This window comes from Synchiropus splendidus, chromosome 10 (genome assembly GCF_027744825.2).
Source record: "Synchiropus splendidus isolate RoL2022-P1 chromosome 10, RoL_Sspl_1.0, whole genome shotgun sequence".
Lineage (NCBI taxonomy): Eukaryota > Metazoa > Chordata > Actinopteri > Syngnathiformes > Callionymidae > Synchiropus > Synchiropus splendidus.
The window spans coordinates 12683415-12697029 of record NC_071343.1 but is presented as its reverse complement, the minus strand read 5'-3'; the positions used below and the strand labels follow the sequence as shown (position 1 = coordinate 12697029).

Sequence of the window (13615 nt, the reverse complement as noted above, 5' to 3'; positions counted from 1 at the left end):
CTGCAGACAGGGGTTCAAGGCCCCGGCCAGGACAGATATAGTGTCATCATGTGAGGGGCAAGAATAGCCTGCTGCTACTGGTAAGAAGAGGAGCTGCCGTGTCTATACACACTCACGAGCGCGCACCTTGCAAAATATATAGCAGGACTGGATGATATTTATACGAACAAATTGAAGTAGTCTATATTTCATTGATACCAAGGACAAATTCCAATATGTCAGAGCAGAAAGCAACCTGCTAATGAATTTAGTTTATTCGGTTCACTGCAGCTTTTGATGGAGAAATGTGTAAGAATTATTTGTTACCAATTACAATGTAGCTCAGCTGTATTTATTTTTGACTGTGTCCGCGAAACAAGCTCATCTGACAGTCAGCAACTGCTAGAAGTCCTTGGTCAAGAAAGAAATGACACAAAACTGGAGAAAAACTTATTTAAAAGAAGAAAAAAAACATTTTATTTTATACGACGAACAACACATTTGGTTATTATATTTAGAAGAGGAAATGAGTCTTTTTAGTTACATTGAAACAGACTCATTATTAAGGCCATTTACAATAAACTTAATACAAGTCTGTTTAACAATATGAACAGTGTAACAGAAATGTCAGGCCTTCTGTGATGTTCCTCAGGCACTCGTGTCCGCTTGCCTTTTTCTTTCTCCTCAGTCACTCAACGAAAGAAGGGCACTCCACAGACATGATGCTTTTATGACAAAATTCTTTTAATTAAATCAACTGACAAGTTCTAACCCACTTCAGATCAGCAGGAGAAAACTTTCACATTATATATATATAAAAAAAACCAAAAAAATTAACAAAAGACAAACATTGAGGACAACACATTCCACTCTTCATTCAAACCTTTGTCAACGGCGCACTAGAGTGAGAGCAGTTTCAGACGATGTTAGAGAGCAACAGATGGAGAAATAAAACGTCCAGCATTTCTCATGGATGAAGATGATGGCGACTGTGACAGGGGGCTCTGGTTCCATTACTGGACACTGCGGGCTCTCGGACTGTATGAACGAGAGAATAGTCGGCCTCCTTCAGGCGGAACTGTTTGTAGTTGTGGGCGTTAACCATTTTTGCGGCAGCAATCGCAAACTTGGTCAAGTCGGTGAGGACAGATTCGGTGGAATGGGTGCAGAAGCTTTCCGCTGCACCATTCTGCCCTTTAAGTCTTTCGGAAAGAGTCAGGAGGAACGACTTAGAAGCCCATGCCACCGCCCATGCCTCCCATTCCACCCATGCCTCCCATGCCGCCTCCTGGCATCTCCTTCTCCTCCTTGGGAATCTCTGTCACCACGGCCTCAGCTGTGGAGAGCAGGGAGGCCACACCAGCTGCGTCCAGGAGCGCTGTCCTCACCACCTGTAGGGGGAGTCGGAGGTTTCTTTAGGACGTGAACTCCTCTCATTTACAAGACCACTGTCAATGTCAACCACTGAAATAACACTTGACACAGAGTGCACATTTAGCCGATGTCATGTTTACAACCTGTCAAGACCATGAAATAGTGTTTGATAAACCAAAGTTTGGATTATTAAATGGAGCTCATAAGAAAGAAGACTACTTCAATACATCAAGGATTTCTAGTTTCATTACACTTCAACATGTCCATCCAGTTCCGCCTTACCTTGGTGGGGTCAATGATGCCCTTCTCCACCATGTTGACGTACTCCCCGAGCATCGCATCGTACCCGACCTCAGCTGGGCCCTGGAGGATCTTCTCCACGACTAGAGAGCCCTCAACACCAGCGTTCTTGGCAATGGTCATGGCTGGGATGCGCAGGGCGCGTTTGATGATGTCCACTCCTGAACACAGCAAGGAATTGAGAGGTCAAATTTAAGGCCAAACACTTACATTTTGCATTCAATTATCAATTTTGTTCAAACTAATCCAGTGAGATCTGAGTTGACAATGTTTTTTTTTTTGCATTTCTCATTTTGGCTAAATGAGACTAAATGAAGAATTCCAAGGCAACTGTTAGGTGCTTCTTATTTCCTCACCGATTTTCTGGTCGGCGTTGGCAGTTTTGATTCCCTCCAGAGACGGGATGCAGCGCAGCAGAGCGCAGCCTCCTCCAGGAACAATGCCCTCCTCAACTGCAGCGCGAGTGGCATTGAGAGCGTCAGTCACTCGATCCTTCTTCTCGTTCACCTCCACGTCGCTGGTTCCTCCGATCTGACCCCATTCAGTATCAAGTTAGTTTTTCAAATGTTTTTAGGTGGATTCCGCATGCAAACGCACCTTGAGCACGGCCACACCATCGGACAGCTTGGCCAGTCGCTCATTGAACTTCTCCTTCTCATAGTCGCTGGTGGTGCTCTCCAGCTGCTCAGCGATCTCTGCCGCACGCTTCTCCACTTCGGCAGGGTTTCCAGCTCCTTTGAGCAGCAGGGTGTCATCCTTGGTGATCTGCACTTCCCCAACTTTACCAAAGTCATGAGCCTGGATGTCCTCCAGAGCCAGTCCCAGGGCCTCGTCACCAAACACCTGAAATAAAACCAACAGTTAACCTGACTGGTAGAGATCCTGACTTGTGGGCTGTTCAAAAGTAGACTCACAGTGCCCCCAGTGGCAATGGCCATGTCTTTCAGCTGATTCTTCCTATTGTCTCCAAATCCCGGGGCTTTGACAGCCACCACCTGCAGACCGACCTTCAGCCTAGAATTAAAAAAAAAAAAAAAAAAAAAATGAAGACTCATCAGCAACAAAATGCTTATTCATCAGTTGAGTCAAACCTGTTAAGGACCAGGGTGCTCAGCGCCTCTCCGTCCACATCCTCCGCCACGATGACCAGTGGCTTCCTGTGCTGGTTGGCAATCTCCAAGGCTGGAACGATGCTCTGGACACTGGAGATCTTCTTCTCACTCAGCAGCAGGTAGGCATCCTGGAACTCACACTTTTGTCCTAGGAGATGACATTTTTCGATAAGATTCAGGAATGACACCAACTTGAAGAGCTAGTTCAGCGATGCATCAGCTAGTGGCTGCCCATACCTTTGGCAGTGTTGATGAAGTAGGGGGAGATGTAACCACGGTCAAACTTCATTCCCTCAATGATCTCAAGCTCGTCGTGCAAGGTCTTTCCGTCCTACAGATTCAAAAAGTTGCAATTGACCCTCTCAGGACAAGACGTTGACATACACATGTAATAAATGAGTTGATCGAACCTTAACGGTGATGACTCCTTTGCGCCCAACTTTCTTCATGGCATTAGAAATGATGTTTCCAATTTCTGTGTCTCCGTTCGCTGAGATGGTTGCAACCTAGAAACCAACGCCACCCAATGAATTTTCATTTTCTAATGATTCCCATTTGGGACATCTACCTGAGCAATCTCCTCAGGAGTCGTCACTGGCTTGGAGAGTCTCTTCAGCTCGCTGATGACCGTCTCCACGGCCATCATCACACCTCTGCGGATCTCCACCGGGTTGGCGCCTTTGCTGATGGTGTCGAAACCTTCTTTGGCAATGGCACGCGCCAGAACTGTGGCAGTGGTGGTGCCGTCTCCGGCCTCCTCGTTGGTGTTGTTGGCCACGTCCTGCACCAGCTTGGCACCGATGTTCTTGTACTTGTCCTTCAGGTCAATGCTCTTGGCCACCGTGACGCCATCTTTAGTCACCTTTGGGCTGCCCCAGCTCTGCTCAATGATGACTGTCCGACCCTGGAAGAGGAAAGAGGAGAGCTCAGTAAAAGCGTATAAAGTTCTTTTCTTGCAACACTTTTTGCTGTAATTGTGCTCCCAAATTATCAATTAAGACCTGTATTCCTCTAACTACTGTCAGGCACACAAAGTAGACATAGTAAAATACAGTTTCAGCAAATACTTTCAGTGAGTAACAGATACAATACCTCTACTTCCACGACTAAATTTTAGTGCTAATGACTACTTTTACTGAAAGGTACAATGAGGTATTGTGTAGTTTCTAGTTTCATGATTTCAATATTACCTTAGGTCCCATTGTGACAGCAACAGTGTCAGCAAGCAGGTCCACTCCTTGCAGCATGAGGGCACGAGCATCAGCCCCAAACTTCACGTCCTTGGCGTAGCCCCGAGTGAGGTGAGGAGCCAAGGCCCTGCAAACAGGCCTCACCTGCTTCATGACGGTTGGTAGACGAAACATACCTGCAGAAAACAAACGGCATATAATATTTGATTAAGACATTTCACTACACTGTAGAAAGTTGCACATTCAACTCAACAATGATCATTATTTTTGCATTTTTCCCTGATCAACCGATTTAACCAATGACATACATATGTGTGTGTATGTGTGTATGTATATATATATATATATATATATATATATATATATATATATATATATATGATATTTATTTATTTTGGACATGTAGCTTTTGGGAACTGGAGAATGGAGGATGGAGACATTTCGCTGCCATAATACAGTGATACGTTTTTGTGCAATGACAATAAAGAAAGTCTAACTCTAAGTCTATATACATATCAGCTCAAATGGTGCAAGTCTTAGTTATCATGAGAGTTACCTGACATTGAGCACATTACTTGTGTGAATGAAATAGTACTAATTATTTCTCTTGAAGTACTTTCTGAAACGAGTGAAAAGGTCATGTAAATGATTGAGTCAGTGACGGCTATAGTCTCCCCCTAGTGGCAAGGTAATATATCTGCACATGAATGAATGAATGACTACATGAATGAATCATTAGTAGCGCGTTAGGTTATAGTTGCGTTCTAATTCCATAATGTTTCATTCCCAGAGTTGCTAAACGCACGTTAACAAAAACTGTGAAAAGTTGAGAAATCGCAAATCACGAGTTCATTTAAATGACGTAAAACGTCTTCAAGGTTTTACTTTTATAAATGGCTATGGGTTTTTTTTTATGTTCGAAAAGGAGAGACTGGCTAAGTTTTTCCCGGGCCCAACTTCGACTAAACATGATCGATGACACAATACCAATGATCACGCTTTAAATCTATAACAATGGGGATGAATCGAACGACTGCTCGTGTTTTATCGACTGCTCTGCGTTCGATTTAGTCGCGGATGATTTACTTAAGTGATTAAATGGAGACAGGAATGTACCCCCCAATTTCTGTGACCCACGTGTCCCCTTCAGGTCGTACGTCACAAGGTCACACAGAAGAAGCATGTGCGGAAGTGCCAGTGCATCCCCGGACTGACGACTCACACCAGTTCCTGTCCGAAACGGTACCATGGAGGACATTGGCTTCACAGCCGAGACTTTTATAGGCAGCAGGCGACGGCTGAGACGTCATTTCAGAGAGAAGTGCAGTGCATTGGCGTGAAACCGGTTTACTCTTAACATTTGTCTGCGATCTTCGCACACCGTCCGAGGGATTTCAATAGTGTTAAAGCAGCTGAGAGAGTTGTCCTTGCAGGGTGGAAGTGAAACATGTTTGCGAGAGCAAATGGAAGCCATCAGAAAAAACGCTGAGCAACCGAGATACCTCACAAACCATGACGACGGTGTTCCGCCTGTACAGTCGCAAAACGCATACAGACAAACGTTAAGACTAACGTTAAGAACTTGAAAAAAGTCTGTACTTACTTGTAAGGATAGAGGCTTGTGGGTGCTACACGGCGCGCGTCTGGCAGACGGGTGATATAACGAGTGAAGGAGGAGGACAGACGGGAGTTGTGCACATGGCCTTTCACATCCGGGTACCTTACCGGCCAGCCCCGGACTCTGAATAGATCCGTAACCGTTTCATCAGGACCGTTAAATAATTGTCATTATGCGCTTATTATTTTGACTTTTTTTTAATTATTCCGGATTAGATATTTACCTAATTTAACACCCAAGATTCTAAGTAGTTAAAATGAGGAAATATTAGCAATCATATTCGCGACCTTTGACTAGATTGGGATTCTTTGGCGTCGCAGCCTTGGAATATTTGAGTACATGATTACTCTTTTATCATTTTTCACATTCGGGTAAAACCGAGGAATTATTTGTTGTAAAACAAGAGGTATTACTAGTGAATTTATTAATTGAAGTGAATAAGAAATCCTCGATTAAAAGTTTAAAATATTTACCAAAAACCAGCTGGTTCTTTTGCATGTTGCCCTTCAAATAATTTAAGTAAGTAAAGTGTTAATATTAATTTAACATTTTATATTTTATTTCTCCTTTCATGTTCCCTCGCCGTTAAAATACGTTAGACAAGGTAACTCATTTTCAGTATACATGTTTCCGGGCGTGTCGTTCCAGAATTTTCTCCACCTCCATTGGAGGAAAAAATGAAGGTCAAAGTTGATATTGTGCAACGTTGCAATCATTAAATTGCCGTAAATCTGCTACAGTTTGAGCTAAATTTGTTTAAAAAGCAACATTGATATTGTTGTCATCAATGAATATCAATTAAATAATGACTGATTGTTTTCTTATCGCGTTTTTTGCAGAAGCCTCCCGGTGAAGGGTCGTACTGCGCATGTGCGCAGAGCTTCTGGAGGTTTCCTCACGTGGAGTGATTCCCCTTCAGTTAGTCAGAGGCAGCAGGAAGAAGTCGGGGTGCCGGTCTGTCCTCTCACAACCCAAGACGATAAAATGGTAAGACTTTATCTGAGGTAAGATCGTGAACTGGGTGCCCGAATGTGGCACGCTACCTGTCGTTTTCGTACATCCCTCTGCAGCTCTTGCAGGGCTAGCTTCCATCTGTTAGCTTGCTGTGTTAGCCGCTGTCTGTGAAGCACAAGGTCACGCTGATGGGGAGACGGGGCTCTCTTGCCTCCACGGGGGACGATGAAGGACTCGGTGTCGCTTTTTTATCAAGTCTTAAATTACCATTGGTTTTACCGTATGACGGAATGACATTCCTCTCGCCTGCGTTGAGTGGCTGGCCTGCGATTCAGGTTTACGATCTAGTTTCTTTCTGCAAATGAATTGTAGATATGAACTTGCAAAGCTATACCTGCAATGTACAATGCATAGTACTAGCATATTAAAAACATTCAACGATCAGTAAACTCAACATCTGGCAATCTAACACACACATTTTTTTTTATTTAAAAACATAGATTGTCATTTTTCATCGTATATTATACTCCTAAAAATGTATTTCCGCTCATCTATATTCTGAGAGAACACTCAACTGTGTTAGTGTCTGACCATATGTAAAACGTGCGGACGTGAGAAAAGGTATTTACTTAACTTCGGGGAAAAAAAAGACATTGCAGTAATTTAATAGTATGTTATCAAAGTCTGTGTGAGACTCATCAGACCTTGTGACTTGCTGATAAAATGCAAACAACAGTAAGTCACGCATCCGAAGCTTGAAGTGGTGAATACATGTATTCAATGTTTAAAAATGAGCGGGTGTTTTTGCTGAGTCATGGTTTGGTTAGTGAAGTAAGTTAATCATAAGTTACTGGTTGTGCAACCCAGAGAACCTTCTGGACAAACGCGTACAGCCTTATCTAGTTCTAGCTCAGGTGTTCTGGGGGAGATTTCTAGCCCTGTCTGCTCTTCCTGTTTAAGCTTGTGTTCGACCAGGAGAATCCTGAAACTTTAGGCATCGACTCTTAACTTGTTTTATCAGAGATGTGAGGACTGCCTTGTCCTTCACCGTCTCTTGGTCAAAAATCCACCCCCATTCATTTGGGTAACCCGTCCTTCAACTTTTCCCTCCCCCGCCCCCCTCCCTGTCAACCTTCAACCAAGGTCACTTGTGCATCTGCTGGAATCAAACCGACGATCTTGTGATCCCTTCACTTAATGAAAGTGACTTACAAAATGCTGCTTTAAAAGTTTAGAGAGTGAGTTTGGAACGTCTTAATCTACTTTAAAGTAATTGTTGAAATACTTTGTAAAACCGCAGTTGTGTTGATCTATATGTCATGACTTTTTTCCCACTCATTCTCAATGAATAGGTCAGAGGATATGTAGAGACTAGTATTTCGCTAATATTTCTCTCTCCGACCAACAGGCCTTCAGAAGATTCCTTCCATTGTTTGACCGGGTGTTGGTGGAGCGCCTCACTGCTGAAACCGTGACGAAAGGAGGCATCATGCTTCCCGAGAAGTCTCAGGGAAAAGTGCTGCAGGCGACGGTTGTGGCTGTAGGTCCAGGAGCCGTCAACCAGGTGAGGACAGCTAAACCCAAGCGTCACATTCAAGGAGACAAACACTGAAATATGTCACAACTGATCCTGAAGTTTTCTTTTCTATTGTCAAAGAATAATGCTTAAATGATAAAATGTTACAATTTTTCCATCAGAGATGAACTTCGTTTTACTCGAATTTTTGGGGCTTAATCCAAATAAATTCAATATCTAATATACTGAAAGATCATCACTCATCAGGAATTGAAGAGCGTTTATTGTTTTCAGAAAGGGAACGTTCTACCACTCAGCGTGAAGGTTGGAGAGAAGGTCCTGCTGCCAGAATATGGTGGAACCAAGGTGGTTCTGGATGACAAGGTACCATTGTAGCTTGATAAAAATATCTAAGATAATTTTTGTCACATTTCATTTATTTATTCATGCTTTTTTAGGACTACTTCCTGTTTCGTGACGGAGATATTCTCGGAAAATACGTGGAATGAGGCGGCTGTTCGATGTTGAAATCCCATCGTCATCGTTACCAGAGAAATTTAGTTGCCTCATACATGTCTGTTTTTTTTTTCTACGTCATTGCAACTGTAAATAATTCTAATCACCTTTTGTTATAATAAAGATGAGCTATTTGCCTTATCTCATGAGAAACGACTCAGATGTATTCTTTAAACTCATAACCATACAGTTCAATTCTTTGCATTTGTACATGGAACAATGAAGGATACATAAGTACTAAGGTATATTAATAAAGGACCCGAAATAAGTGAACACCATTGGCTTATTTTTGAATACGTTGCCTCCATTTTTTGTTATGTAAAGTGTCGGTCTACTATGACTAAGAATTGGTCCTTTGCTGCCACCCAGAGGAAGATGTGGAAATCAACCGGAAAGTGGCTTGTGCAAGTGCATATAACGGATGAAACACAACCGTATACCAACACCGTATTACACAATATTAAAGTTAATAAAAATGAAAACATTTTAAAGCATGTCAAACATACTTGTTGTATTGTAAACAATTATATTGAAATGAGTTATCCATTATATAGTTATTGCTATATACGTATATGTATAAGTTGCATTCAAATAAAGAAGGCCATTTCTCCTTCACACTGCAACTAAATAATGTTCAGTAACACAAGAAACTGATCACTAACAAGGTAGAACTCATTGTTATTATGAGGTAGAGCCACGTATTCTCTGTCATATTGTTATTGTTGAATAAAATCTGTCATATGAAAGGAGATGGTCCTCACAACAATGATGGATGGAATTCAGTTTGTCTCGTGTTGCAGCGCCCTGACCTAAAACGCGGGATTGTTCGGGCAAGTGTAGAGTTCTGAAGCTAAATCTAAAGATCCGTCTCCTCTTACCACGGTAAAAGTCAGCAGTCCTCCACTACATGACGGGTGCTGACGAACATCCGGGTATTCTGTTGAGATGGTCATGGCGGAGGGTACTGCAGTGCTCAGGAGGAATCGGCCTGGAACCAAGGCGAAGGTGGGTTCTCAACCTCCGGGACTCGCCCAATACTCAACCTAACAAACACCCGCGGCGACAAAACAACATTTCGCTGGAAACACATAGTTTATACCGCGCGAATCAGAGCAAGGTCGCTGACAGGAAGGCCCGAGTTAGCTGCGAGCTAACTGTCGCCGTTGCTAACTTTACCCTGCTAAGATCGCCGTCATAGTTCAGTCAGTTGAAGCACAGAACTCTGACATGAGTAAGATACGTTTCTTTATTGCAAGACACTTTGGCATATTCGGTTTTAAGGGGCGTCCTACCACCACAGGAAGTGGTCTTAACGGTAGCGGACTAGCTCCAGCCCGGCCAATTGTAAGAGCAACAAACGCAACTCTGTTGAAACCTCTCAGTTTTATTGAGCGTATTTTGACAGTCATCCTGTGGTGGTAACACTCGATGGGGAGCGGCTCGCCTGTGACTGGGCTGACTCTGTTCTTGTGTGCAGGATTTCTACAACTGGCCGGATGAATCATTCGAGGAGATGGACAGCACCCTGGCGGTCCAACAGGTGGGTTTGTTTACTACACGTATCTGTCAGGAGATCGTTTAAAATAACCCGCGACCTCGCGCAACAACTGCGGTAAATATATTCTAATACCTTTTCCTATACATATTTGAGCAGCTGAAACTAAGCTGTCAATGCCTTGAATGAATAACTGTATTGGTCCGTATGAATTGGTCTAGATGTCTGGACTTGGGGGTATCATACCAAAATAGGTTGTTATTATTTCCTGTGTTGTGTCGCGCAGATGGGATTCTTGAAGTTGAACATAGTAGTTTCACCTGTTGAGTATTGAGATTGCCACAGTGTCGTCACCATGACATATTCACAGTAGTGAACGCAAAGTATTGTGGGAATCCGTGGCCAAACAGAAGGTACCAGCTGCGACTGCGTGTAGGAAAAGACTGCTTGTGCGCTAGATGCCGTCAACCTGCTGTGTTGTCCAGTATAATAGTTGTTCTCATGATCGACGTGGCATAAAACTTTTTTTTCGTTTTCCTATGTGGAAAACACACACATAGTCAGACACCATCCAAAAGCCTCAAGTACCGGTAGCTTCGACAACCATGTTTTGCAAGAATTTAGTGCAAAACAAGACAAAATTTCTACAATTTACCATTAAACCTATACGTGATACGTCTTGTCTTGTTTGTTGAATTCTTACTCTAAGCAAGACTGATGACAGAGTGGTGAGTGTGGTGCTAAAAACATTAGAATAACTTGGAACTGACAACAGTTTAATGCTTCACTTTTACAACCTCCAGATCCTGGACCCATCCATCTGTAAACACTACGATGCTAGGTGTGGTGTGACTGCATGTATGTGGAGGGAATCAGACTTAGTATTGTATATCTGTTCATCTATGGCTGCTGAAAGGTGGGCAGCAGATTTTCATCACCAGTCCAGTCGCAATGCTCTCAAGGATCCTGGCCATTTCCTCATACCTATTCTTTGCATCGAGATTTAGGTCCCACATTGTTTCCTTTAGCCCACTGGATTTTTTATTTTAATGCAGTATCTTTTATGGACGACTGAACACTATCTTGGCCAAACATACCCATAATTCATTGCATTGTGATGATGATGTTGCCGCCCAGTTGGTCACATGTCTTGGCGATCTCTATTGGATTGATGTGGTTTAGTTACATGCTGTCAGTTAGAAAAAGAGTCAAGAGATCAACAGTAAAGTGATGGAGCTATAGTGGTAGTGATGGTACCATTATAGTGGGTCAAGTTACATTTCCTTCATTGGGAAAATCAATCAAACAATTTGTAGATTGAACAAACTCTTCAAACCGCATTTCCAGCCATTGAAATTAAAAGTTTAAAAATAGCATTTGGACACTATGGTGAACACTATGGACGTGTTCACCATTTACGTCATCGGTGTTTACAGCGATTTACTTACATTTTTCTGTTTTCAAGTGAATAGCTTTTTTCATTAGATGAGAAGAAAGCTTCAATTGAGTATTTACAAGGTTAAATACAGTATCGAAGATAATTTTCAGATTGTATTGAATCAGCTTCATTTTTGTCTCCCTAATATTTTGTGTATTATATTATATTAAGATGTTGTACTGCATAAGTGCATGTTTTTTTTCCAAGCACTTAAATACAAGATTAAACTTGTAGTACATTTAGTTTTCTTTGTGTCATAGTTTTGGAAGAGAATGGCCTTTTATCAATTTTTCTTTTTTCCAGTATATTCAGCAGAACATTCGATCAGATTGCTCCAATATCGACAAAATACTTGAGCCTCCAGAGGGGCAGGATGAGGGTGTGTGGAAGTACGAGCACCTCCGGTGAGTGGGGAAGAAGCTGACGGTACCTTTAAAGCATTTTCTCTACTCTCTTCTAAAACACCTGTTTGACCCACAGGCAATTCTGCCTGGAGCTCAATGGACTAGCAGTCAAACTGCAGGTTAGTTTCTCACACTTCCGTCAAGCCTGTGTACGAATATTAGAGTTGCTCAAATGGTAACAGTTTGAATTGTCACCATGCCTGTTATTCAGGATTACATAGAAGCGCACATCTTTTTTTATTTGATCTGTCTCATGATGCAAAATACGTGTTACGTTATGAGAGTGAGCAAGTGAATGAGACAGTGGTACTTGTCCTTGAATCGTTGCTGAACTGGTGTGTGTGGTGTCCTTCAGAGCGAGTGCCATCCAGACACCTGCACCCAGATGACTGCCACCGAGCAGTGGATCTTTCTATGTGCTGCCCACAAGACTCCCAAAGAGGTGAGCGATGTCTCACTCCCCACTTTGTTGAACACACACACACCCCCTCCCGTGCTCACGTGAGCTCTTCTCTCCATCAGTGCCCTGCCATCGACTACACCAGGCACACGCTGGACGGAGCTGCCTGCCTTCTTAATAGCAACAAATACTTCCCAAGCAGGTAAAGCTGCATCCGAAATCAAACTGGATTCTGAATATGGACCTTTCAGTCCAACGCCCCTCTTTTCTTGTCGATCTCAGGGTGAGCATCAAGGAGTCGTCCGTGGCCAAACTGGGATCCGTGTGCCGCCGCATCTATAGGATATTCTCTCATGCCTATTTCCATCATCGCCAGATATTTGATAAATATGAGGTGATGCTCAAGATGAAATGAGAGTTGAGTCAAGTTTGCAAATGATTCGAAGCCATTGTTCCTGTTTGACAGAACGAGACTTTCCTGTGTCACCGCTTCACACGCTTCGTGATGAAGTACAACCTGATGTCTAAGGACAACCTGATCGTGCCCATACTGGAGGAGGAGGTGCAGAACACCTCTTCAGCCGGGGAGAGCGAGGCCTGAGACCAAGACACCGGGAGACAACAACAACGACGACGACGCTGCTGCTGCCTGAGGGAGGAGACAGATGTGAACACACATCCACACACGCATCCACACACTAAGGTTGAGTGTATTAGGGCTCCTGTCTGGTGACACTGTCCATGTCCATCCTGTGTCTGTCTCCACGGACCAGCCGTGTCCTGTTTCCATCCTCCCAGAGTCCACTCGGACCCCTGACTCTCACACACACTACTCCTCTAGGGATCCTTTTCTCTCTGTTAAGCAGCTGGATTTGCTAAAAAACCTGCGTATCATGTGACCTATATTGTTGACAAAGGCACACGGACGGCACCGGCTCTGTAAATACCCCCCACCTCACCTCCCCTCTCTCTCTCTCTCTCCCGACTCACTTATGTTGCTTCTGTTCTCTCTTTGCTTGTGTTGCCTATTCTTCTGGAAGGGGGTGTCTGATCAAGCGGTTCAGCTCGAGCCCGCTGACTTAGCATCGCTACTCAAACGCGGCATAGGTGTGACTTGTGCGGTAGTAAACAAGGATTAACCTCTAGCTTCATACATGTACTAGGAGTCTGATATTCTTTCTCTTAATCCCCTCCACCCCCACCCCACCCACTCCATTCTTATATCGCTGTCTAATGTGCCGGATATTCCATTTTTCACAAATCTCATCCCCCAAACATGAAACCATTGATGGATCATCGGTTAGGAAAGATGGAATATC

General features: G+C 43.3%; 2 protein-coding genes across 4 annotated transcripts; one reads left to right on the top strand and one right to left on the bottom strand.

Annotated features, from left to right (window-relative positions):
• Positions 1-702: 702 nt before the first annotated feature.
• On the bottom strand, positions 703-5682 carry hspd1 (heat shock 60 protein 1). Its single transcript, XM_053876703.1, has 11 exons — positions 5559-5682; positions 3956-4131; positions 3334-3669; positions 3176-3271; positions 3003-3096; positions 2745-2913; positions 2568-2667; positions 2251-2496; positions 2010-2184; positions 1636-1814; positions 703-1370 (listed from the first exon to the last, which is right to left on the bottom strand). The coding sequence occupies exons 2-11, from the start codon at positions 4127-4129 to the stop codon at positions 1209-1211; spliced, it is 1731 nt and encodes a 576-aa protein (XP_053732678.1). The 5' UTR covers positions 4130-4131; positions 5559-5682; the 3' UTR covers positions 703-1208.
• A 730-nt stretch (positions 5683-6412) lies between these two features.
• Positions 6413-13558, top strand: LOC128765715 (MOB-like protein phocein). 3 transcript variants are annotated; one of them, XM_053876708.1, is made up of 9 exons: positions 6413-6560; positions 7936-8091; positions 10037-10099; positions 11796-11896; positions 11973-12015; positions 12252-12338; positions 12419-12498; positions 12579-12690; positions 12763-13558. In XM_053876708.1, the coding sequence occupies exons 1-9, from the start codon at positions 6558-6560 to the stop codon at positions 12895-12897; spliced, it is 780 nt and encodes a 259-aa protein (XP_053732683.1). In that variant the 5' UTR covers positions 6413-6557; the 3' UTR covers positions 12898-13558. The 3 variants fall into 3 exon arrangements, with proteins under 3 accessions (XP_053732683.1, XP_053732681.1, XP_053732680.1); XM_053876705.1 differs by lacking the exons at positions 6413-6560; positions 7936-8091 and adding an exon at positions 9460-9564; XM_053876706.1 differs by lacking the exons at positions 10037-10099; positions 11796-11896; positions 11973-12015; ... (2 more) ...; positions 12579-12690; positions 12763-13558 and adding exons at positions 8338-8427; positions 8502-8743 and having other exon boundaries at positions 6430-6560.
• The last annotated feature ends 57 nt before the right edge of the window (positions 13559-13615 follow it).